This window comes from Marmota monax, unplaced genomic scaffold (assembly GCF_021218885.2).
Source record: "Marmota monax isolate L192 unplaced genomic scaffold, Marmota_monax_Labrador192_F-V1.1 WCK01_AAM20220418_F8-fsc00146, whole genome shotgun sequence".
NCBI lineage: Eukaryota > Metazoa > Chordata > Mammalia > Rodentia > Sciuridae > Marmota > Marmota monax.
Window position 1 is genome coordinate 1814302 of NW_026694096.1, and position 27005 is coordinate 1841306.

At 34.5% G+C, this 27005-nt stretch overlaps 1 protein-coding gene across 2 annotated transcripts in view; it reads right to left on the minus strand.

The window, feature by feature from the left end:
• The window catches only part of Otogl (otogelin like), a 123711-nt gene that overhangs the window by 17102 nt on the left and 79604 nt on the right, over nt 1-27005 (minus strand). For both annotated transcript variants that reach the window (XM_046465091.2, XM_046465090.2), the window contains 15 exons: nt 26264-26542; nt 22671-22788; nt 18289-18368; nt 17911-17979; nt 16446-16451; nt 13548-13615; nt 11787-11964; nt 11387-11529; nt 10926-10949; nt 10743-10835; nt 9471-9660; nt 6537-6751; nt 3798-3939; nt 1739-1924; nt 150-362 (listed from right to left, as the gene is read on the minus strand). In XM_046465091.2, the coding sequence (XP_046321047.1) occupies nt 150-362; nt 1739-1924; nt 3798-3939; nt 6537-6751; nt 9471-9660; nt 10743-10835; nt 10926-10949; nt 11387-11529; nt 11787-11964; nt 13548-13615; nt 16446-16451; nt 17911-17979; nt 18289-18368; nt 22671-22788; nt 26264-26542 (2004 nt within the window). The remainder of the gene's footprint in view (nt 1-149; nt 363-1738; nt 1925-3797; nt 3940-6536; nt 6752-9470; nt 9661-10742; nt 10836-10925; nt 10950-11386; nt 11530-11786; nt 11965-13547; nt 13616-16445; nt 16452-17910; nt 17980-18288; nt 18369-22670; nt 22789-26263; nt 26543-27005) is intronic.

Below are 27005 nucleotides of genomic sequence, written 5' to 3' on the forward strand. Positions count from 1 at the left end.
TTTGCATAATATATTTGAGAAAATGACATTTATGGCAGGACTATATTGCTACCTCAACCCTTATATGTTTGTTTAGACCAAGTGTCAAGGACACAAAGAATGAACCTATTTTGCAGTACTAATTTGGAGGCATCAACCTGTGCACATACCACAAACTTCCTTTGAACAACAGGTCAGCTTATCAATGGTGCCCATGACAATTTCGGCTTCTCGTTCACAAAAGGGAGAGGGCTCTTCTTCACAGTCAGGTTCTACAGGAATGATGCTTCCATTCTCCAAACATTTGTACAGGACGCACTCATCAATGCCCCCATTCCAAATCTCCCCAGCAGTTCGGGGTTGATCTTCTCTATCAGTGCAAACTTGAAGAAATTGACAATGTTATGTCACTCATAACCTAGTCACTAAAATAAATCAAGCTGCTATGTTTTGAATTCAGACTGTGATTTGATCCAGTCACATAGCTGACATGTCACAAATCCATCCTGTCTCAGATTCCTTTTTTCTACATCAGCTCATATTTTTCTTTAACCAACCTTTGTGTATATGCCACAGAAAATATTTTTCCTTCCTACAACTATCTATACATTTATATGCCCTCTGCTATAAATAAGATGATTTTTAGTTGTTTTAATACATGTAAGATGTTATCAATACAATTTATTTAGCTTGAACAAACTCATCGATATAAATGTGAATTAGCTTTAAAATATTAACTGTTATAAATAAATGACATTAGAAAAAAGTAGTCCCTATCTCACATTAAAATTCATGTCATACTAAAATATAAAACATTTCCGCTTTAAAATCTAAAAGAGAAAATTAGGCAATTAGGAAAAATATTATATGTAAATATGGCCCTCTAGTAGTTTTCTTAAGGAATAATAAAGTTAAATAGCTACAATCATATCCTCAGCATTCAAGCACTTCTCTAGCAAACCAAGCTGTTAAATCTCTAAAGTTATGAGCATAACTGTGCCTATGTATTCTGAAGTCTTCCTTCCTTTATTTATTGGCAATCTCAAGCTTGTTTCTAAAACTATATACATTTGCTTCTACTTACCTTTCCTTTAACTGCTAGCTAATTACCTGTCTGACCATAAGGAAGACCCCTATGACTATCAAACTACTGTGCAGTGATTTCCTCAGTTTTTCACATTTTCATTTGCCACCACCATTTAGACAATGTGTCAAAATTAAATTGTTGGAAAATGACAGCAGAAAAATTAAAATTTTCCCCAGATAATAATTCTATCTGCCATTTCTAAAGTGCTTACTTTCTCAAAGCACCATTAAATGCAAACTTCTTTTTCTTGTTTGATGTCTCTCCACGCTGACCTGATAAGTTAATAAGCACTATCATTTCTCTCATTTTGCAGAGGCATAACCTCAGGCTCAGAGGTAAAATGAAAGCTAAAGACAGAAAATAATTGGAATTTAAGTCCATCCCACAACCTATACTTTTAATTCTTAATTTTCCATGCTCTTTCCTAGTTATTACATATATATACATATAAATATGTATATATATAAAACTATCAAAATACATCATAATGAAATCTACTAATTTTGTTAAATTCAACTGAAACCATATTAACAGCACATTACAAACTTATTTCCTTTCCAACACTTAGGTTACCTTTGATTAATTTTTCTCAGCACATCTTTCCAATATCTAAAAAATGTTCTTATCTGTGTGTTAAATCTCAAAGAAATTATTTTGTATTTTGCTTCTTACCACATTCTCTCTCTGGAATACACTGAATTTTATCTGGCCTGTGAAGAACAGTCCCATTTTTGCACACACAGTCTTCTCTTAAATTCGAACATGAAGAGTGTCCATAGGACCATTTGTTCAGGCATGTTCTTGCCTCACAAGGTTGCACACAGGGTTGATATTCTTTCCCATCTGGGCAACTCAAAGCTATGAACAAAAAGGATGGAATTTGTTAATGATAAACATAACCCATTTGAATTCTAATAAAAGAAAGAAATGTCAACTTGTCTCTGAAACGGAATTTTGCACATTTTAGTCTCTTCAATGTCCATTTTTTTTTATTTTCTGTGTACTGTAGATCAGGAGCAAGATCATCAATGAGTATTTTCAAGCATCTTGCAGGTATCCAGCTAATATTAAAAGTTCATCTGATTTGTATCAAATAAACATAGGCAGTCCAAGTCTGGTTTCCATGTAGTCAACTATTACAAAGTTAATGCTCTGTGCAGTCAAATGAGATATGTCATCTACTCAGAATAAACATGGAGATCAGCTTTAAATAATGTAATTCAACCAAGTCATAAAAAAATGTGGGTCATATTTAGGCTTAATCTTTCACTATTAAAAGAAAATTATTGTTGAACAGTCTTTAAATGATGCTTTAGAAAATTCTTATTAATTTTAAATAATCTTTAAAAAGTTATACTGTTAGAAAAGAAATACTCAGATGGTAGGAGTATAAATTGGTTCAATATCAGTGGAGAACAATTTGACAGCACCCAGTGAAAGTGGAGATGGCATACATTCCAGATGAATCAGGAATGCTGCTCTCAAATAATGATTCATCTGTGGAAGGAGGAAGATAAAAGGGATAAGAGAAGGGAACAGAGAAGCCTTATATGCAACTTTATTTTTTTATGTTGTTATTGGTACAATATAATTGTACATAATAGTGTGGTTCACTGAGATATTTTCTTATATGCAAATAACATAATTTGCTCCATTTCATTCCCCATAATTTGCTTCCTTCCCTTTCCTTCTCTTCTTCCCTCCCCTTCTTTTACTATATTAGCCTCCCTTCCATTTAATTGCATATTTTTAAATTGGTACATTATAATTATACATAAAGGTAGGATTCATTGTGATATATTTATATATGCAGATTATACAATTAGGATAATTTCATTCCTCAGTTCCTTCCCTTTCATTTGTCTCCTCCTTCCCCTTCCATCCCTTACTACTCTATTGATCTCCTTCTATTTTCTCATGAAAATAGAAGATCCCCATCTTTTATTTCTTTTTTTTCTCTAGCTTTCTCATACCAGAGAAAATGTTTGACCCTTGACTTTCTGAATCTAGCCTATTTCACTTAGCATAATGTTCTCCAGTTCTATCCATTTATATATATACAACAAAGGACATAATTTCACTTTTCTTTATGGCTGAGTAAAAGTCCATATAAAATATACCATATTTTCTTTATCCATTCAATTGTTGACAGGCACCTACACTGGTTCCATACCTTTGCTGTTGTGAATTACATTGCTATAGACATTGGAATGCAAATCTCTCTTATAGTATGGTGATTTCAATTCTTTTAGATAAATAGTGAGGAGCGGAATACTGGGTCAAATGATGGTCCTATTCCTGAAGAATCTCCATACTTATTTTCATAGCAGTCAAAGTGATTTTCAATCAAATGGGCAAATGAACTAAAGAGACATTTCTTAAAAGAAGAAATGCAAATGGTCAACAATTATATGAAAAAATGTTCAACATCCTTAGCAATCAGGGAAATGCAAATCAAAATTACATTGAGATTTCATCTCACTCAAGTAAAAATGTTAACCATCAAGAATAGAAATAATAATAAATGTTGGTGAGGATGTGGAAAAAAAGGAACACTTGTAAATTTTATTTGTAAAGTTGAGTGATCTGACTTGTTTGTGATATATTGCTTTTTGTGTATCTTATGCTTATAATTACTATTTGATTAAAAATAAAAAGTAAAAGAAAAATGAATAAAAAAGAATGTTATTTAATGATTAGAAAATATTGTATAGATTTAGTGGTTACTTACTGCAGTAATCAGGTGTTCTCCAATGAATGCAGATGTCAAACTTGTTGCACAGAGCTACATATGCAGAAAGAGCATCACATTCATAGTTCCAAAAATAGGTATAATTGATCCACATCTTTTCACAAAAGTCCTTTGGTGAAACCTAGAAATGCATTTTGCCTTGGGATAAGTTATGCTGTTTTATTTTTCTAAAGGCCCTAAGATAGACTAAGACAATTTGGAAAATAAAATGATAGCAAGTTGATATTCATTATAGTTCCTCTTAGATCTCAGATTTTCAAGAATTCACAATACTAGATGTCACCCCTGAATTTATATTTCCCAACAGATTTTAAATGAGATAACTGTTATCTATACTAATCTATATAAATATTTCTTAGAAGGCTGGAAAAGAAAGAGAGTAACTCAGGTCTAGCAAAAATCTATTTCTAATATTATGATTTGGGTTACAATCATCTCTTCTATATAATACCTAGGAGATTGAGCTACTATAGATAAAATTGGAAGCTATCAAAGCATTCTATAATAGTATATAGCATCATCCATTAAACCAGTTTATAAATGCTTCTTTAAATTCTTTATATTAATATTCCATGTTCATCTCATATTATATAATTTGTTATGCTTTATTTTCATTCAATTATTTTTTCTGCAGACTATGTTCTATTTTGATCTAGAGACTGTGATATCTCAATAATTTAGCTTATAACTTAAAATTTATTCCAATTTTTCTCTCCCCTCATTCATTCAGTAATCACAAAATGTGCATCTATATGTAGATGCTAAATTCTGAGTTTTCCTTTTCTCAGTCTAATTGCTTCTCTAGAGGCCTAGGCCTATACTTGCCTGTAGGGAGAAAAGAGAAGTCTGCTTAGCTGATGGGTAGCCTCTTCATGCCTGCCTCACTTCATGTTTATAGAAGAATATGGTCACGTCTCTGTTCCTGATCATCCTTATGGGAGTATTGCCCTGGAAGCCAGTCATAGCATGTCTAGTATGGTTCAGTCTGATTGCAGTGGCCTCAGCCAATATGGTCACCAGCTATTATGAGTATGTCCTCCATAGCTTGACCCAGTGGCCAAAACAGACATCTTCTAACACCAATTTCTCCATGACCTAGAACCTGGAGTTACAGGTTTAATACAGTTTTCTGGGGTATTTTGTCTTGACCCAGTTATAAGGTCATAGATAGATGCCTTTTAGTTCACCTTCTTAAACAACAGGTTAAATTCACACCCCTGTCTTTTTTTCCTATGTGAAAAATTTATCTTTTTACTCCTGACTATAAAAACATAAGCATTACCGTCCCCAATTAAAATGGTTTTTATCTACGTAGCAGATCAAGTTATTATGTTACTATATTTTGAGATATTAAATAATTAGCCATCTGTGCAAATGTCCAATTCCTCATCTATATCTGGACTCCAGTTTTCTTTTTCTTTTTTTTTTTGCCATCAAATTCACTGGGAAGATCCTAAGAGAAAAGTTGAAGCTATTGCAGACTAAATGGCACCCTGTATTACCTCTCCACACTTTGATGAGTCAAGGTGAAAACTTTCCAGTCAACCTTCTAAGTTCTCAGTTATTGATGCAATTTTTAGAATTCATGGTGCTTTAAAGAATACATTAAAGTGACAACAACATGCATTAAATGTATTGCTTTTCAAAATTTTATGTGCATGCATTTAAAAAATTTAAACACTTAAAACTTACTTTCACTCAAATATCTAAGTAAAGAGAACCTCCAAAAATATATGCCTTTTTATTCCATGACTTCAAACCCTTACCTTTTCCTTCAGGGAACTCATAGTGCAGGCTAACTATAGAATCTACATCTCCCCATCTAGCACATAGTGAGCTCCTTCCTGACTCAATTTCATCACTCTCCTCCCTAGATTCTTCCTCCATATATGTGGCACAAAACTGCTTCATTTTTTTCCTTGCATGGGATTTTACTCCAAATATTTTTTTTTGCATATACTATTTTCTTCTGTCTAGATCTTCCTTCTTCTCCCTTCTTTCCTGGAAAACCCATCCTTCTGAACAGTTCAAAGGTTTAAACCTGCACGAAGTCTTTTCCAATCTGGTTTCTTATGGATCTTCATATTGCAACTGTAATACACTTGTTCACAGATTGCCTTTCTTGTAGATTCCTTGACATCAGGGGAAATTTTTATTCCTGTATCACAATAACATGGTGCCTACTATGTGCTAAATGCTCATTAATTTTTAGTTAAACACTTTGTGAAATTATGTCTGTCCTTTGTCTCTAACAATGAATCTTTTTTAATGACATAGATTATTTAAAATACGTATTAATTATTCAAGTCAGAAGTCTAGCAAGTAATAATGATCAATTAAGTTCTTGTAAGTTCTTACAAGAGGCCAGAATCGTAAGGAAATGATTAAAGTTTCAATGTCTTAGTTCCTATACTGGGTAATCAAATTCCATTGATATTTTTCTCCTAGAGGCATTTATTCATAGGAAAGAACTTCATTTTTTTAAGCTATAAATACAGTTCTAACAAAACATGGGATGGGAAAAAAAAGATAATTATCCTTCCTGTATCTGTAAATCTATAAAAAGTAAGTGATTCTGAATTCTAAAACATACTGGCAGAAGGTTTGGAGATAAACTATTATCAGTAGGAAAATATCATAGCAAAACCAGGAATTTATTGGCTTTTACTTTCAATATGTCTAACATGACAGTTCTTATTTATAGGTGCTTTGGCTTACTTTATCATGGCATGGAATGAAAACTCTTCTATTTAATAACTCAATGCAGTGACTGCAATCACGCTCAGTACAATTCCTAACAGGTCTTCTTGTTGTTACTGCAAAAGATTTCTCAATTTCCCAGCTCTCAATAAATAACTCTATGTCTTCCATATTCACAATAATTGTGCCATTTTGCATCTTCAGATCATCATCTGGATCTTCATTGCAAATTCCTTGAAAGAAATGTGACATTCAGAGGGAAAAAATTTTTTCACTTAAACCAAATATAATTAGCACAATTAAATCAGCTTAATAATTTATTTTAAATGAATTCTTTTATCAAAGTTCCAAATTTATGTGTCTTTGGCTTTAGCACTGACAGGGTTTTTAAAATTATATATCTAACTCCTTTATAAAATAGCATAGAACTGCCTTAACCCAATAAGAAAAAAGTCATGGGGCTATAAGTAAAGATATATGAAGAGATCATAGAAAGATAAGAAAGAGAAGATGGATCCTCCTCCTACACATTTCCATTATTACCACCATCTCATTAGTTCAGAGCAAATTTTTACACCTGGCAAGATATCACCTAAAATAGTGTACACTTAGTGACTGAATTCCAGGCTCACATTCACCCAGGATAACTCTGCCTGGAAATATTAAGCTTTCCCTTTCAGGAATTATCCACTGCCCCGCTCCCATTGTCCAGTGTATGATACCACTCCACGTAAGGACCCTGATTGACATAAAGTCAATCCTTACTCCCTTATATTAGCAATTGTACAGGTAAAACAGCCAACTTATAGCAGTCACGTAACCACACAGATTTATTCATCATCAGGAAAACCATTGTCAAACTCAAGGCTTGAACTGGGAATCCCAGGACACAGACCATCTCCCTTCATTGGAGTGACATGACATATTGATGACTATGATGCTTTGATCTGCTTGAAGAAGGCCAGATTGAGAATAAGCTAATTCTTTATCCAGTGGAGTACAGAGCCAAGGAAAGTACAGAGATAGGAACCAGATCCCTTATCATACCTTTCCTAAAGTCCCATCCTACATTAACACATACTTTTCGTAATTTCCAAGACTGTAAGTTATAATATATGAAGTAAACATTTTATTCAAACATCAAATATTAATCACCAAGAAGGTGCATCAGGATGAAAAAGGCTGCTGCTGCTGCAGATATCTCACCCCTATAAATATATAGGGTTCTGAGGGCAATTAAAAGGGAAAAAAACTCAACTTCATGCAAAGTAACCGCTAAGAATTTAAGGTGAGACTTTTGAAGAGAGAGGTAATTTCTAATACAAATGTGTTTCACTGCAACTCCATCCATCACCCCAGCTGACTTCAGTGTTATATAGACTTAGATGTCAATAAAGCTTTTTCCATTATGGTGTCCATATTCAGTCTGGATAACACTCTTGTTTACCTCAACTTTTTCAGTTGGCACCCAACCTGGTGGTTCTGACACCACTCAGATGACCCTTTAACTATCTACCTTTCTCATACTCTGAAAGTCATGGAGTTTAGGCCATGATCCTTGGTAGCAAAACGGTGATCCTAGGAGACTGATTTTCTACATTGCTTAGTTAACAATTCAGCTAGCAGAGTATCTGTCTCCTTAAAAGCAAGATCTCAGAGCAGAGGAGGAAAAAACTATAAAAATCAAACAAAAATCATATCATTCAGAAGTGCTAAATCATAGCAAAAAATCCATTCCCAAAGCCTGAGTTGTTAATATAACTATTGAACTACATATACTTAACTATTTCCACATGATAAATTTAAGTCACTGTTGAAGTCCATGACAAGAAACATTTTCTTTTTTAAGGAAATATGCAAATCAGTTTAACAAAACTTTCTACTAGATATTTGTGTTTTAAAAAAGAAATATTTCATTTAATTTTCTTAGGGCAAGAACTTGCTTAGTCATATTCATTTTTGAGTTTTTAGCATCAAAAATAATATCAAACACTCAGAAGGTAATGGAGAAACTTTTACTGAATGTTTAATGAAGTTAAAATTGATGTATATTTTACAAATTACCATTTATTGTCTGTAATGTAAGTAACACTTTAAGCATTCTACATTAATTTTTCACATATAATCCTATCAATGAGAAATATTAAAACTTAAAATTTACATGTAATAATTGTGCCAATTTATGTATACAAGTTGATATTTTGATTTCTGTATATGATCTTGAAATGATATTACTGCACCAACTAGAAAGATGAGGAAACTGATTTCTTAATAGGTACAGAAAGTTGAATATAATTTCTGTTCACCTTTCCAGGAGACACAAGAGCCAGTACTTTTAAAATTTGTTATATGCCCACAGATATATTTGGTTTGTTTCCTTTAACTTATAGCTTTTTAATATCTATGTAACATGTTACAATATTAAGCTTAAGTGTAAAGGTACATATAAGTTGTATACCTCATAATCAAGCTGAGACATGTATTCAGAACATCGTATTCTTTCAATATGACAAACATTTTCCCTGAGATTAACCTTTACAAAAAGGAAGAAACAAAAATTTTAAGCCTGTGACCTTTCTATGCCTTATTTTTATCAATTACCAATTAGGACAACACTAGTACTATCTTATTAGGGGTTGTTAGAATAAAGTGAGTTAAAATATGCCTGATACTTTATTAATTCTCAATAAAGAAGAGTTAGTAGAAACATAAAGTATTATAGTAATAATAGTAGTAAACTATTCATTCCATGAAATACCTAAGCTGAACTGTTATTTCTTGCTTCTTAGCCCTTTATTGAAAACCATTGCTTTCTTCAGTATTCACATGGGGAAATGAAAGTGAGTATCACAACTCAAGTCTGAAAAGTGGGCCAACAGGGTTCAAAACAATGTACTGTGGGAAGGAAAAGAAATATTAGAAGAAATAAAAGATCTTAAGATCAGTGCTCACCACAAAGTCCTTCTGTATAGGATGACAAGTTAAACCGGAAGCTAAAGTGAATGTCTATGATTCCTGTAAGATGAGCCCACTTTATGATTAATCCAGCTGGGGTAGTAATCATGTACATACTACCAGAATCCTCTATGAACAGTTCTTGATTTGAAAAGGGCAAAGGCACAACAATAGAATCCACTTCTACCTAGAATAATATAAATACATCTGTTAGGAAGGTATTTATTTAAATACACACTAATAAAATTCAGGACAATACAGATTGTTCCATTTATTCTGACTTAATATGGACTAATTTTTAAATGTTTAAAAGGGATGTCTGAATAAGCTTTAAAAAAGAGAGAGATAAGGAAAGCTATTTTTTCTTCCCTTTGTTGAATGGCAATTGCCTTTGTATACACAACTAACTTAGGAAAAGAAAGACACAGTAGTGACAATACCTTTCAGGAAATTGGTAACTAGATGAAATATCATTGATTTCAGATCAAATTAAAGAGAAAAAATATTTTTATATGGACCTATGCACCTGTGCTAACTAATGGAATTATTTTCAGAAAGCCTATAATATCTCAGCCAATTTAAGTAAAATCTTTATACATCTTTTTCTTACACTTTACAGAGGACAATTTAGATCTGAGTTAAGAACACAGCTCATAACTCACTCTTACATACTAAACATACAGTTCTTATGATAAGGGTCTTTCATTCAGAAGCAAGTGGCTCCTTTCAAGCTTATTCATAACACATTGTTCTTGTTTCATTTACTACAATAAAGGTAAATATTCTTTCTTTTTTCTCATTTTAGCAATCAATTATTCATCAAAAATTTAGTGATGTGAACACTTCACAACCAGACCTCCCACCTCTTATTCTCTAAGTGGTTTTCATTCTGCTCCCCAGGGCCACTGCTCTTTTCAACATTATGATCCCTCCTCTTCCCATCATTTACACCTTGTCTTATTTGAAACACAAATATTAACTCTGTTATGAAGAAGCTTGGTCATTAGTATTATCTGAGGGGCGTTAGAATGTTTAACAAGGCCCTTAAGTTAACCTCACAGCAAAGAGATACATGCAACAGTTGGCACATAAATGGAGGTAGAAATATAATATTAAGAAACACATTTTTAGGCTTCCCATGAAAAGAATGATTATCCATAAGAGCAATGAAACTGCACTGATACGTTTAATTTTCCTCTTTTTCCAAATGTTTTCATATAATTTCTTATTTCCATGTCATGTAAAGAAAATTTTCAATTGTATTCTTACCTTTCTTGCTACCCTATTGACAAGAATTTTATTTACTGATGTTGTCACATTTAATTTCTTAAAACAAAGTCCAGAGATTCTTCCAGAGGAAGCCTTATTTTGAAAAAATAAAAATTAGATGAAGTTGAACATAATTTAAATCATAAACAGAATGAATTTGTTAAATAATTTGCAAATACTCACTAGCTTTTTAAATGAGTTTCCATTCTGAAAAGAAGTACAGAACATAATTTTTAAAATTTTTAACTGCTTTATTTCATAGTATTCAGATAACATACAACTAATCCATCTAAAGTATATAATTCAGTGGTTTATAATATACTCATAAAATGGTGCAACCACAAACCATTTGAAGATACATTAATCATCCCCAAAAGAAGCCTATACCTATTAGCAGTCATTTCCCACTATCCATTCTGGCCAAAAAACACTTTTAAAAGAAATTCATTACTTGACTTTTTAAAACATCATTTAGAGTAATATGATATGCCTTTAGATATGTTTACATAAAACACTTTTATTTAAATATCAGAAGATCAATATAAGGTTTCAAGCACCTTTTTATTCTTAAAATCTCAAATGTTACAATATATCTCAACTATATATTTATAAGGAAATGACCACAAAAATGGATTAGGACCTACCTGATTCAAGGAACACTTTTCAATATGAACAACTATGATCTCCCCAGGAATTCTTACTAAGATATAAGAAGCCATACTATATAGTGCAGCATTGTTTCCATCAAATGTAATAATGCTCAGTTCCGACAACATGGAACATCGACCTAAGATAAAGTGATGTAAAGTGGAATTAGTCTATAAACTATTTGTTTTTAGTAATAGCTGCTTTAAAAAAAATCTCTTAACTTAGCCTTACATTTGATAAGAAGCAACACAAAATGTCACATACTGTAAACAAAAATTTTTCAATCAAATGAAGAAAGCTCAAAAACAATGATGGTATAATGACATGATCAGTTCCAAAAAACAGCAATCTCCCCTTTTTAAAACTTTAGCCAGCACATAAGAAATGCAAACTTACAAGGACATTCCCACTCAGGACAGCAGATATCAGTGTTCACTTGAACAGGTCTTCCCCGGAAACCACAGTCCGGCATTTCTACTTCCTTTGGGCAATTAAGAGACCAGTTGTATAATGTCCATTCCATATTAAGGCATATATATTGGCTACAGTTATATACAGGATCAAATTGCTGGGGCTGTTAATAGAAGAGAAAAAGTAGTAAGTTTTTCCCTATTTTCAACTAATATTCTCAGTTGATGTATTAGTTTCACAATCCCATTGCCTATAGTGTATACTTCCTAAATACAAAAACTCTGAAAGAAAAAATTAAAAATTTCACTATAAGTTTTTGTTGATGTGTCCTCTCTATAATATTCAATATATACTTAATTTAAGTTTTATTTTAATATTGATTTAGCGTCAGGATTACCCATACACTCAGACAAAATAAAGTCCTTTCATACATTCTGAGGTTAGCACTTGGTAAGCAAATTTGTATGATGGCAGGCAGTCTTTCCTATTATGTTATGTAGAGCTAGTATATGAATATAACTTCTGTTCATGTTGGTTAAAAAAAAATCACAACTTAATCCTACCCAAATATCTCATTAAAAATTCATATGCGACATTAATAGCCCGTGGTTAGTATAATTACAAGTTAATTTTAATATATAGTTTAAAACTTACAGATAAATATGAGTTAAAGCTTTCAAAGTTCATAAATCATATTCTATTTGAAAGTATGATAATAATTATTATCTTTTTTGGGGGGTGGGTATCAGGGATTGAACTCAAGGGCACTTAAACACTGAGCCACATCCCCAGCCCTATTTTGTATTTTATTTAGAGACAGGATCTCACTGAGCTGCATAGTGCCTTGCTTTTGCTGAGGCTGGCTTTGAACTTATGATCCTCCTGTCTCAGCCTCCCAAGCCCCTGGGATTATAGGCATGCCCCAGCAAGCCCAGCTTTATTTTCTTATTCTTTAAATGTTAGATACATTCTTGTCTCGGGGTATTCTCACTTGCCAGGCCCCTGTTTGGAACATTGTGTTCCTGGTCCTCTGCATTGTTCAGTCTCTCAACTTCTTTAGATCTTTTGCTCTAAAGTTATCTAATCAGTAGAGATTTTCTAACAAGTTTATTGAAAATAGTTTCATTACTCTCCTGAACAGTGCTTTTTCTAACATTTTAATGTGACATATTGTGCTTATTGGCAATCTCAGAAACTCCAATATAATGCAAACTCCATAAAGGCAGGAAGTTTGGCCTGCTTTTATACTTTACCAATAGTAGCTAACCATTTCTTGGCCAGAAATGGTGCTAAATAAATATTGACTAAATAAATAGCTAGTTTATCAAAATGAGTGTCATATTTGAAGAAGATATTTGCTCAAGTATCAGCTGAGAAAACTATTAGCTCTAGGGGCCAATGACTTTTTATCTTTATTGGTTGCCAATATATTGTTATCATCTTGCATAATGTCTGGCATATAGTAGCTGCTCAATAAATATTTTATGAATGCCTGTTGGATGGAGAAGGCCACACTAGATGACTCTTTATTAGGAAATCACATTTAGGTTCTTACTTAAATTTTGCTTTTACTACTGTGACTATAACATAATCAATAAGAATTATCTGTCAGTTAATAAAACATAGTTGTTAAAATGTAATTCATATTATTATCATTATCTTTTAGCAATGATAAACCCAAAGAAGTTTAATGCTATTTGAAGAGTGAAACAAGAGCCAATGCTATTAGGAAATAAAAAGTCATACCTCACATTCCAAACCTGTTGTAGGCATTAGTGTGTCAAATACAGTAATGTCTGAGGGGGTAATCATTTCTGGACCTGCTAAAAATGAAGATGAAATTCATTAGTGGAATGGTATTCATCATGCGTGGAATACATGTGACAGAAAATGTGCTAAGGAATTTTATGTAGATTATTTCATTTGTGAAGAAGATAAAAATGCTATCGTCATTTTACAGATAAGGAAACTAAGCTGTTGGGAAGTCAGTTTGAAAAGTGACAGGAGCAGAGTTCTAACCAGGAATTCTGATTCCAGAGCCCTGGCTTTTTTTTTTTTTGTATTTTTTTTTTATTAGTTGTTCAAAACATTACAAAGCTCTTGACATACCATATTTCATACATTTGATTCAAGCGGATTATGAACTCCCATTTTTACCCCGTATACATATTGCAGATTCACATCGGTTACACATCCACTTTTTTACACACTGCCATACTAGTGTATGTTGTATTCTGCTGCCTTTCCTATCCTCTACTATCCCCCCTCCCATCCCCTCCCCTTCCCTCCCATCTTCTCTCTCTACCCCATCTACTGTAATTCATTTCTCTCTCTTGTTTTTTTTCCCCTTTCCCCTCACTTCCTCTTATATGTAATTTTGTATAACAATGTGGGTCTCCTTCCTTTACCATGCAATTTCCCTTCTCTCTCCCTTTCCCTCCCCCCCCCCCCCCCCCGTCCCTGTTTAATGGTGATCTTCTTCTCCTGCTCTTCCTCCCTGCTCTGTTCTTTGTTGCTCTCCTTATATCAAAGATGACATTTTAATGCCCAGTCTATAAACACCTTCACTGTTTTAGGGTGTTAACACAATTGTTCAAACAGGTAAAAATACCAGTGGTGTCTCCAGGCTCAGGAGTTACAAATCTTATTGTATTATCAAAATAACTAGAGAAGCTGGTCCCTTTCCACTGGTGAAACCTTGGTGTGTTCCTTGCAAACAGAATAGTGATGCTTTGGACAACATCGGTGGGTGTGGTGAAGGAGTGGCCAAGAAAAGGGAAGACACAATTGGCAGATACATTTGTAAGGCACTACAATGCTTTTAGCAGAACTTGAGAAATCTCTAAAACATTCAGTCTGAAGGACTACAGAAGAGACAAGAATAATAGAAGAAATTTTCCCACACTGTGGTTGCAATGTCCATCATTGATAGTATTTTAAAACATGGAATTTGTTTCCTGTTGCTGCTGTAGCAAATTGTTGGTGCTGCTTAAAACATTATTTAAAAGCCAACTTATTATTTAGCAGATCTGGAGATCAGGAGTGCTAAAACTGAGGAATCAGCAAGGCTGTATTCTTTCTGGAAGCTTTAAAGTATGTGTTTCCTTGCCTTCAATTTCCATGGGCTGCCTGAATTCCTTGGCTTGTGCTCCCTTTCTTCACCTTTTATAACACTAACTTAATATCTCCAATACTCTCTTCTCTGATTCTGTTGCCATCTTCTCTGATTCCAACGTGTGTCCTATGTGGATAATTTAGGTTAATTTCCCCCATTTTCAGATCCAGTCATAAAACATCTTTACATCAACAAAGCCCTTTGCCATGTGTGGTCACATATTCACAAATTCTAGGGACTAAAACCTGGACATTTTTGAAGGGCCATTACTCAGCCTACCACAATGACATAATAGATAACTTTTACACTTTTGGTTAAATAATTTCCACAGATAACTCCCATTTTTGTTATTATTTTGTAGTTCCCAAATTGAAGAATAGATAAAGTACAATAAAAATTCCTTGGTCTTAGGAGCAAAGTTCATGATACATGTATTAGATGTTGTATTGTGTACAGAGCATGATATTTAATAGACTTAAATATGTTTATTTCCATTACCACAAACTTTCAGGCAAAGAAAGATAATACAAAGTTCTAATACAATAAAAGCACAAATTCATGGAAAATTCTAGTGACTAAGAGGTTCAGCAGTCTAAATGTGAAGGAGTGCATTGTTATCTAAAATAATCAAAAGATTATGAGAATTGTCTGGATATACAATAATAGTCAAGATGTCTTGACAATTACAGCTTTCAGTAAGTTTTGAAATTGAAAAGTGTGAGTTTTCCTACTTTTGCTTCTTTTTCAAGATTGTTTTGGCTATACTATGCTCCTTGTAATTTTATATGGCTTTAGGGTCAGTTTGTCAAGTTCTGCAAAGTACTAGCTAGGGTTATGACAGGGATTATATGTTCCTATAAAATAAATTTGAGAGTATTAGTATCTCAATATTAAATCTTCAAATCCATTTACTTTAACTGCTCAATTCCTTCAGTAATGTTTTGTAATTTTCATTGCAGATTTAAGTCTGTATTTCAACTCTTTTGCTAAATATATTCCTAAGTATGCTATTCTTTTTCAATGCTCCTGTAAATAGAATTATTTTCTTTTCATATTGTTCATTGCTAGTGTATAGAAATACAGTTGATTTTTTATGCTGGTCTTGAATTCTGCAACTTTGGTGAACTCATTTATTATTTTTAATAGGTTTTGGCAGATTCCTTAGGATAATATCTCTATCTATCCATCCACCTACCTATCTATCTATGTCATCTACAAATAGAAACAGCTTTACTTTTCTTATCCCTGAGGGTCATGAAGTATAGTTACAATTAAATAGTTTTACACATTTGCAATACATGTTAAATATTGATTGGTGGGGAGGGGGGGGTATCAGGTTATCAGGTCAAAGTAGACAGCAGCACTTAGAAGAATCAATAATCTATGCCCTGGATGTTAGAATATTCAGTCTTATTTAATAAACTTATTCCCTCCATAGATTGAACGATGTTGGAAAATTATCTCTGGCCCCGACCTAAACATGCTTTTTCAAAAATAGAGTAATTGTTAACCTCTACAAGGGTGATAACCCCATTCTCTTGTGGCTCTTATAAGGTTTAAATGTATGCCAAGTGTTTAATTCAATGCCTGGCACGTAAGATTTCAATGAATGTTAGCTAATAAGAATAACTGTACTAGTAATGCTTATAGTGAGTCCACAATTTGGAAAATGTCAAAAGACTCCTAAAGTCCTTCAGTAATTCACCATTGCCTTCAGGGGAAAAAATTCCAAGTTTTTTGCCATGAACCTTTTACCTAGCCCCCTAATAATCTCTTTTATTCTATTTCTTGGAACTTTTCCTCACATGCTGCAGATTCAAGACATACTGACCAGCTGGATGTCTCTTCATGTGAAATATTCTCTATCATCCAGCTTTTACAGTTACTGTTACCATCTTGTTAGAACATATTTCTTCCTACACAGTCCCTACCTTCTGTTACCCTTCTGAGACTACAGCTCCAAAATAAATACAATGCCTCTCCCATGTGCTGTTCCTATGTACCTGACTGTACTACAATCATGCCAAAGTGTCCATGGGGATTGATTACAGACTTCCCACACATACCAAAATCTACAGCAATTAAGTTCTTCATATAAAAAAAAACATAGTATTTTCATATACCCTATACACATCCTCCCCATACACATCATCTCTAGATGAATTCTAATACTTAATACAACATAAATGCTGCACACACACACACACACACACACACAAGTTATACTGTATTGCTTAGGGAATGATGACAAAGAAAATAATCTGTATGCATTCAGCATATCAGCACGGATGCAATCTTTGTTACCAAATATTTTTGATCTGCACTTAGTTGAATCTACAAATGTGGAACCCACAGATACAGAAGGTTGACTATACTTTAATACACTGTGGACTAGTAGCTATTCGGGGTAGGGTTGTGATTTATCTGCCATGCCCTCAGTGCCAGGACAGATGCTGGCACAGTTGATGCTCAATTAAAATGTGTCCAATATAAATATCTGAATTTGAACTTTTCTAGATAATAATTCCAGGAAAAATAATATGATTAGTTTGGCAAGCCTCAGTGTCACTCGATTTTATTAAATTCTTTCCTGAAGCAAGTTTCATAGTGAAAGAGGGAGGGAAGGGTACTAGAGCCTGGGACAGAAGACAAAAAAAGCAGTAGAGGCTCCAAAGGAAAGCTGGATTACATCTGCATCTCCTTGGAGCCAATTCAATCACTATGCAACCTTAAGTAGGATTTAGTAAAACCTAAATTCTGGGCAACATGAGGAAAGTTCTAGTAGAATCTTAGTAGTATTCTAACTAAAAGAGTATGCAGACCCCAGTTGTAGAAAATGTGACATGCTGAGCCCATGAACAATTCCTTAATGAAGCAAAAGTACCTTCTGGGTTTTCTAGTCAATGGGATTATCCTAATGCCTGCAGCTCTGGTAAGTGTGCCAAGACTTATATTATGGAATGCTCATTTTACTGTCTAACCTTGTAATGATACCTGAAAACATGGATAGAAAGAGCTCACCTGGTGGCACTAAGGCTGGCTCTGTGGGAATCACAGGAATGCCTACAAAGAAACAAAAATGCTCTTCTTTAATTTATATTTGTGTACAGTAAGACCCACATAATTCACACAGGGCTCTTTCCTTCAAAGAAAATGTTTTGGAGGGAAAAACAGGAGGGATGTGAGAGGTAAGATGTACATGATTTAGAAAGTAATTAGGAATAACACCATCACAAAACCCATGGAAAGTATATTTAAAGTCTTATGAGAGTTTATTGTCTAAAACTTCTGATTACAACCATCTGCTTCATAGAGGAAAAAATATTCATGCTTTTCACTTGTCAGAGTAAATTAAGCAAGGTTCACACTTACAGTCTCCTGGATAAACACATTTGAGCGTGACCTCATCAAGGATCATATTTTTAGGGCAGTAAGGCAAGCATCCTTCAACCCTTTACATGGAAAAAAAATCAAATGAGAAAAATGTAAAATGCAAAAAATAAAAACTGCATTGAATATATGAAAATAAGATACAGCCATCCTAAAATTCTTCTGTCCCCCATTGTCAAGCTCTGAGGAGAACTCCATTTGCCCACCACTCCATCATACTTCAGTTTACAAAATCACAAGCAAGTAGATGATAAAGAATCATTATGATTAAGGCACAATTTGAATCCAGAACATTCAAAATATACACTTATATTTGAGGCACATTAAGGCCACATTCTATAAATCATTGGAAATACAGGAAAAAAACATTGATATGCTAATCTATATTAGTTGTGTTATTACTTTCTATTCCTAAATTCCCCTACATCTAAATGGACTGACATGATCTTAGACTATCCTTGCCTTCAAGATGTCTGTAGGTCAAAAATAGCATCTTCAGTGGTTTTCCCTGTCTATTATTAAACCTACGTTCATTGAAAAGAGAATCCAGACCTCTGGTGGATTGCCTGTAAGAACTGGGCTGGGGAGGGTCATAGGCTGTATTCTCAAAAGCATTGGTGTCTGTGCCCCACTGTGGCAATCCCACGGGAGGAAGTGGTTGCGTATGACCCACAGGAGCCCCAGTTTGAAGCCCCAGGACATTTTGCCATGGTAAATATCTCCAGTCCTTGTCTGTAACAAGAAGAGTCTCAAATTTCAACAGTCCATGAATTCAGGAAACAACACCTAGAACAGTATTCTACTAAGGAAATAAAGCTAACATAAGAACTGAGATTACATTTCTCTCTTCTCTAATTAAAGTTCAGAGTCCAATTTATTCTGATTCTAAAGAAATAAATGTGATCTTTCAATAATCAAATCTGATTCTTAGGTTCATACATTCTACAGAAAATTCATGCCAATATTATTATAAAAAGGCTTTTTAATATACATCTCAAACACACTATCAAGTTATAATAATAATTTTAGTATTTTATAAACATTTCCTTGGGTTGATCTATTAATAAAGAATTTGGACAAAAATGGTCAAGGCTGCTCCACTGCGGATCAATATGACCACTAGAGGGCACTGTTCGTGCAAGCAAATTCAGGCAACACTAAAAACCAAGGAAAACTCTTTTCTATCTTGTAGAATGAGCCTTTATGAGACAAAGTTAGCAATCTCTTGAATACCTCATTCCTATTAATTTTAGTGTGGGTGTAGTCCTTAGGATTAAACCCAGGGGTGCTTTACCACTGAGCTAAAACCTCAACCCTTTTAATTATTTTGAGACAAGGTTTTGCTGAATTGTAGAGGCTGGCCTGGAAATTGAGATCCTCCTGCCTCAACTTCCAGAGTTGACAGGATGACAGGAGCACCAACAGCCATGGATTATAACATTTCTTTCTTTTGGTATCAGGGGTTGAACCCAGGGATGCTTAACAACTGAGCCACATACCTAGCTCTTTTATATTTTATTTTTGAAACAGGGTCTCACTAAGTTGTTTAGCATCTTGCTAAATTGCTGAGGCTGGCTTTGAACTTGCAATCCTCCAACCTCAGCCTCCCAAGATGATGGGATTACAGGTGTGCACCACCATGCCTGTTATAATAATTTTTGAAATATAGTTAGCTTATAGGTGACCAATTGTATATTCCATAAATAAATTTGAATAAGTTTTAACAGTCATATAATCCTATTCTCTAAATTTTATCAAGCAGAAGGAAAAAAATAACATTCTGATTTTTGGAAAGACTTCAGCCAGTAGGTTACCACTAAGTGAAGTCACCTTTAATTTTTTTATGCAGCTCAACTATTTTGCAATGATTTTATACCCATAAAAACCACAGCATACTCTTAAAATATTTTCTAACAACTATTAACTTAACCCCTTTAAAATGTCTTTATAGTCACACATACTAGGTTTCTCTTTATTTTGTCATACAGATGATAATCTACTCCATTTCTCACTGATAAATATAATGCTTCAGATACAGAATCATTCTTAGAATAAATCTTACGTATGGGAGTACCATACGTAATGGTATGGGTGTGCCATTTGACATATTTTCTTATGAAGAGTTCTCATTTTCCACTAGATATTTTTATTTTTAATACTTGTTTTGTGCCAGAAACTGAAATCACCTAGAACAAGACTGTTGGGGACACGGAGGAGGGGTACAGGAGCACAGAAGAGGCATGGCTCCACACTTGAATGTTCAAGGACAAGGGGCAGAGGGCAGTGGTTAGGCCCGATAGCACAGGGCAAGGACACAGAGGTAGGGATGAAGATGGAAAGGAGAAGCAGCCTGGCAGGGGTGAAGTTTCCTGAGTCTTCTAACTATACCCAAAGACAAATAGCTGCAGGCCAGTAAGCTGGGAGCATTACGGAACTGTGTTCAATCACCTTGGAGATCGATCATGTCACAAAAAGAAATAAACTAGCCAAATAACACTTCAAAATATAGCTCAATTTCCACTAGAATGTCAGGCCAGGTGTGTCCTCTGCTGTCTTCCTCCCAGTGTGCCCTCCCAGTGATGAGCCTCACTGTGGGGCCACTATGGTATCCCTGCCTCCTGATACTTCCCAGAAGAAGCAGGAAAAAGACTTGTGAATGTGAGTGGTCCAAGCAAAGGATTAGACTTCTCATAGGAAAAAGCGGGGGGGGGGGGGAGGTTGTTCTTATTTTAAAGGAAATATAATTTCCTTCCCTCTTCTATAGAACTTGACACACAACAGGGCATAGTGGTTCAAAGCATGATTTCCCTGCTTACAAACTGTGTGACCTAGAGCAAATTGTGTAGCTTCTCTGTGCCTCAGTTAGTTTTCTCCTCTGCAAATGGAATGAGATTGTGCATTTTACAGGATAGTTTATATCCTGCTGAAGCACATAATATGCTATTTGTTACATTTACTTCTCTAGACCTCATCCCATTGTACTGTCATTATCTGCCTTTGTTTCTGAGTGCATTCCTCTCTCTAAGGATGTTCTGGAAAGCTGGTGTTCACCAAGAGTAAAAGTTCATAGATATTTCATGTAAAATGATGCTTTCAAAAATATTCCCTCCTCCTACTGATCCATTTACTGTTCCCCTTTACAGCAAACTCTCTGTTTAAAAAATGCTGGTTACATGCTCTGATTCTACTTTGCTTCTTCCTAGTATCCAGGTCACTAAATTCAATGAACAAGTTTCAGTCTCAAATACAATATCCTCAAAAGAAGATTCTACAATTTTCCTCTAAGCTGTTCCTCCTGACATTGTTCTTATCTCAGCAACTGGCAACACAGTGTTCTATGAAATCAAATTATATGAAATTGCCAATAGTTGACCAATTTTGACTACAAAAGTGGCAGCTACATATGGTTTTACCCAAAAAATGCTGAGGCCAAATTTGAGTCCTTAATTCTTCTTCCTCTCCTCACTCACATGAAACCTACCAGCACCCCCTGTGGCCCTAAATTTAAATTACATCCAGAATCTCATCACTTCACTGTTGCCCAAGGCTACCAACCTAGTCAAATGCCCTTCTTCTGTTGTCTGTGTAACTGACCAGTTCTTCCCTGTCCTGTCCTCCCGCCCCCATCAGCCCATTCACAATACAACAGCCAAACTAATTTTTAAAAATATAAATAGATCTTGTGCTTCCCCTGTCCAAAATATATCAAGCCTTCTGTCCAAAATATATCAAGCCTTCCTGTGTTACTCAAAGTCCTTACAACACACTGCAAGGCCTCATCTGATTTGCCTACCACTGTGGTCTCTTCTACAACTCAATTCTATCCACTTTGCTCCAACAATGTCCTCCTTGTTAATTCTCAAATACACCAGACATGTTCCCATGCCAGGAACTGTTCTCAGATCAGATTCCTTGCTTCCTTCCCATCTCTGACCAGATGTCATTGTCAGTGTATTCTTCCCTGACCACCAAGTTAATCTAGCAAACGCATGCACACACCTTATACTCTGTCTCCCTCACCTTCCTTTCTTTTTTCTCCATAACACCTTGTAATCTACCAATATGTTTCATTATATACTTAACACTTGTGATTATTTTCTGCTTCAACCTAATAATGCACAGGCTTCATGAGGGCAGGCACTTTTATCTATTCTGTTTAATACTGTATCCCTGGCAGCAAGAATTCCTAACACATAACAGACCCTCAACAATTGTCTTTCATCAAAATAAAATAAATAAATAAATTAGTATATTTTGCATACATAAATTTTCACGAGAATGTTTTAAAATCTAACACAAAATTTACTCAGACCAGAGGACTGTAAATATTGGAATTTGCTTATTTAGTGGTAAACATTACTTACGGTGGAAGGAATTTACACGCTAATGCTTCAGGGTCACTGCATGTTTTAAAACAGGGAGAGGCACAAGGTTCATATCTCCATTCACACATCCTCCTGTAAGGCACTGCTGCCTGGATTTCTGGGGAAAAAAAGGTTTAGACTGTATCCATTTTTAACGCACAGCTTAAAAACTAATAGTTTATGACATCAAAGCTATTGTATAAAAATATTTTGATGGCTTGAAGACCAAAGCATTTCTTGCTCAGATGACATATCTAAATATTAATCTATCTCCCAAAGAATTTTAAAAAGAAGGGGTTGGAAGAAGGAAAGTTCTAAATCTTCCTTTCTCTACATTTAATGAGTTTTAACTGATTTTCATATCAGAATAAAGTGCCGACACCACTTTTTTGCAATTTAATTTTTGCAAAGTAATTTTTTTCCATTATTCTATTTTATCCTTGCTAGAACCCTTTTGTGTACATATTATTTCCAATCTCAAAATGAAGAAATCAAGGCTTCAAGCCACAAAGAGACTTGCCAACTTCAAACAATTAGGAAAATGGCAAAACCAAACCCATGGGTCATAACCACAAACCTGGAGTAAGAATTTAGTACCTCGCCTTGTACATGATATTATTTGAATATTAAAGAATAAATGAATGGATTTGAATAATACATTTTTATAGTTATAACACCTGCCCTGATTGAAGATTTTTCTCCTGTAAACTGCCAATACCTTCCTCTTTTTACATCCTAGAGAAGCCCCTCAGTAGTAGTTCAAAATTATCTCTGAACAAAAGAACATAGAGGGGAGAAAATTCAAGACACTGGTATGGTTCATGGACTTGGGATACAAAATTCAAGTATGGCAAAGAAAATAAGACTTCTTGAAGAGTGACTATTCATCTAAACTAATCTTAAGTTCCTGGGCTCATGGATCCTGAGAGAGGATTAGTCCTAAGACAAAGGATAGTGCATCCCACCAGAGTTTCCTAGGTTTAGGAAACCCACAAAGATCAATTTCTGAAATTCTGATGATGCCATTAGCTGCAGTTCTCTGAGTCATAAGCAGGCCTGCTGGGTCTGATTCTAATAGAATAAATTTCTAGAATAAAGGGAAAACAAAGGCTGGTAAACTTCAACTTTTAATTTTAAGTAAATTCAAGTAAAATGATCATATGTGATCTATGCAATGAGGTGTAGGCATGCCAGTGACTTTTTCTCAAGAGCACACCACAGAAGGCCAGGTCCCCAGATGACCTTAGCTGGCTCCCACCTGCAGTTATTACAATAAGTGTACAATGCTCTGAGAATGTACCATTCTGAGATAAAGAGGAACTATCCGGACAGCCCAGATTCCATCTCCCTCCCACCTAAAAGAGGAAAATTTGTCTAAGCAATGCCAGTGGCCTTAGAGTACAGAAGCCAGAGTGGACTGCATTTGGGGTCCCTCAGCTGAAGTGCAGCTTCATGAACAAATAAGACACCATCTGCCCTTGACAATTTTCCTGAGCCTTGGGGCACTGGTTCACTGAGGACCCTAGGCTTCTGTTAATTCTTGCTGCCTATACAAAAGAAATAAAATTATCCTGTTGGACCTCTGTTTTATCAAACTAGAACTAAGAATCCCAGTGGTAGAAGTTTTGGAGTTCCTTTTGCCTGGCTTAGAGACCCTCACCAGGGTAGAACTCTGGCAGCTAGATTCGTGCAAAACTTCCCACCAGACTTAGAACCTTTGATGGAATACAAGTACTCTATTCAATAGGCAAACTTTTGAAGCCAATTTGAATTCTTTTTAATCCAAAGATTTGAGAGGTTTGCAAGAACTTATGCAAAATAGAAAGGGGTTCTCCCTCTGAGACTGCTTCTGGGGGTTGAGTTGGTTAAGATGAAATAATTTGCTTGGGAGACTTAAGGTGGAATCAATCTCTTGGATTTTGAAAACAGAACATGACTTTTAAATATTGTATAAAGAAGTGAGATTATTTTCTGAAACTCTTTCAATTTTTATAGACCTCTAGCAATTTAATTGCTGTAAGGCTCTACAGAAACAAGATCCGGCTTTTGCTAAACTAGGGAAATTCTCTAGAGGTCAATAGAACCAGACACCCTTGAAATCAAAAGACAGAGATAAACATCTTGTCCCTATCACTGACAATGAAACTAATCAGAAGTTGCCTTCTAGGAAAGAAAAAGTAACAAGTAGATACTAACACCAGGCATCAAGAAATGGTGAGTTCTAATCCCAAAGTCCAGACAGTACTGTAGAATACTTGGGGTAATAGCCATAAATTTTTCTTTAGGGTTGTTCTTATTTCTCCAGTTATACAGATGAATAAGCTGATGGATAGCTATATTAAGAAACTTATTTAACAACATATAACTCTACTTATATAAAGCAAAAAAAAAAGATTCTACCATTAAAAACAATCAAAAAGGTAAATAGAGAGCCTACAGAATGGGAGAAAATCTTTATCACCTGCACCTCAGATAGAATATTAATCTCCAGGATATATAAAGAACTCAAAAAACTTAACACCAAAAAAATAACACAACCAATAAATAGGCTAAGGATTTGAACAGATGCTTAACAGAAGAAGAAATACAAATGTCAAAAAACATGTGAAAAAATGTTCAACATCTCTAGCAATTAGAGAAATGCAAATCAAAACTATACTAAGATATCATCTCATTCCAGTCAAAATGGCAATTATTAAGAATATAAGCAACAATAAATGTTAGTGATGATGTGGGGGAAAAGGTACACTCATACATGGGTCATGGAACTACAAATTAGTGCAACCACTTTGGAAAGCAGTATGAATATTTCTTAGAAAATTTGGAATGAAACCTGTATTTGACCCAGTTATCCCACTCCTCAGTATATACCCAAAGGACTTAAAATCATCATACCATAGTGACAAAGCCACATCAATGTTTATAGCAGCTTAATTCACAATATCCAAGCTATGGAACCAACCTAGATGCCCTTCAATAGATGAATGGATTTAAAAAAGTGGAATAAACATCCTTTTTTGTTATGTGCTGTAAATTTTTATATTTGTAAAATATATCAAATTAAAGTTTTTTATTGAGATATTTGACTAATTATACACACATACACACAATGGAATATTACTCAGCTATAAAGAAGAATGAAATTATGGTATTTGCAGGTAAAAGGATGGAACTGGAGGGTATCTTGCTAAGTGAAATAAGCCAATCCCAAAAAAAAAAAAGGCCACATGTTCTTTCTGATATGTGAATGCTAACCCATAACAAGGGAGGGTATAGAGGGGAAGTATAGAAGTTCATTGATTAGACAAAGGGGAATGAAGGGAAGGGAGAAGGAATGAGAATAGGAAAGACAGTAGAATGAATCAGACATAACTTTTCTATGCTTACATATGAATACACAACCAGTGTAACTCCACATCATGTTCAACCACAAGAATGGGATCAAAATTGCAATGGGTTGCACCCCATGTATATATAGTATGTCAAAATACACCCTACTGTCATGTATATCTAAAAACAACAAATAAAAAAATAATAAGTGTTCTTCATACTATAAATTCTCTATTCTATTTTCAGAGATCTTGGGAACATACCTTCTATGCTGAAGCTACTTGACTGTTTGAATTCTTCAGAATCATCATATTTTGATGCTTTGACACTGGAGTCTGTGAATGTGATGAAAAAGCCCTTCTTGCTGTATAATTCAAATGCACTGTAACCAGGAATCCAGAGGCTCTGATGGTGGAAAAATGTTGCTCTCCGATGAAAGGCTGAGTTTGCTTCCCACAGCTCCAACCTAAGAGTGTCATCATTGTGGACACACAGAAAATAGTTGGGTCTTTCAGCAGATTCCAAGGAGACAAGTGCCAAAGCTGTAAAACACAGAGCAGTGTTTTGACAACTCCTTGGAGTCTCAGGAGGAGGCAGGTCACTAAGCACACGATAAGTACATGATACAATGTACCTATAAACTTGAAAAAATACTACCATGCAACTGCCATACATATTGTCAATTTCAAATATTTCAGAAATGAATTCTGAGATCTCTAAATGAAAACATAGTATTTTAAATGCAGTGAATAACAATGATAGCTTTCTCCACCCCAAAATCAATCTTGAGTGACTTGTATTTTTCAAATAATTTATGAGGCCTTTTGGGAGGAAAACAGAGCTATCAACGAGGATTCCAGAATATACAGTTACAAAAAGGAACTAAATGATTAACTGGAAGTATATTTGTATTTGCAAGTTTAACATTATTAAGTGCACTAAATCTACAAACAGGTAGATTGGATGATAGAAAACAGTGAGAAAACAGAGAAATAGATCAATTTA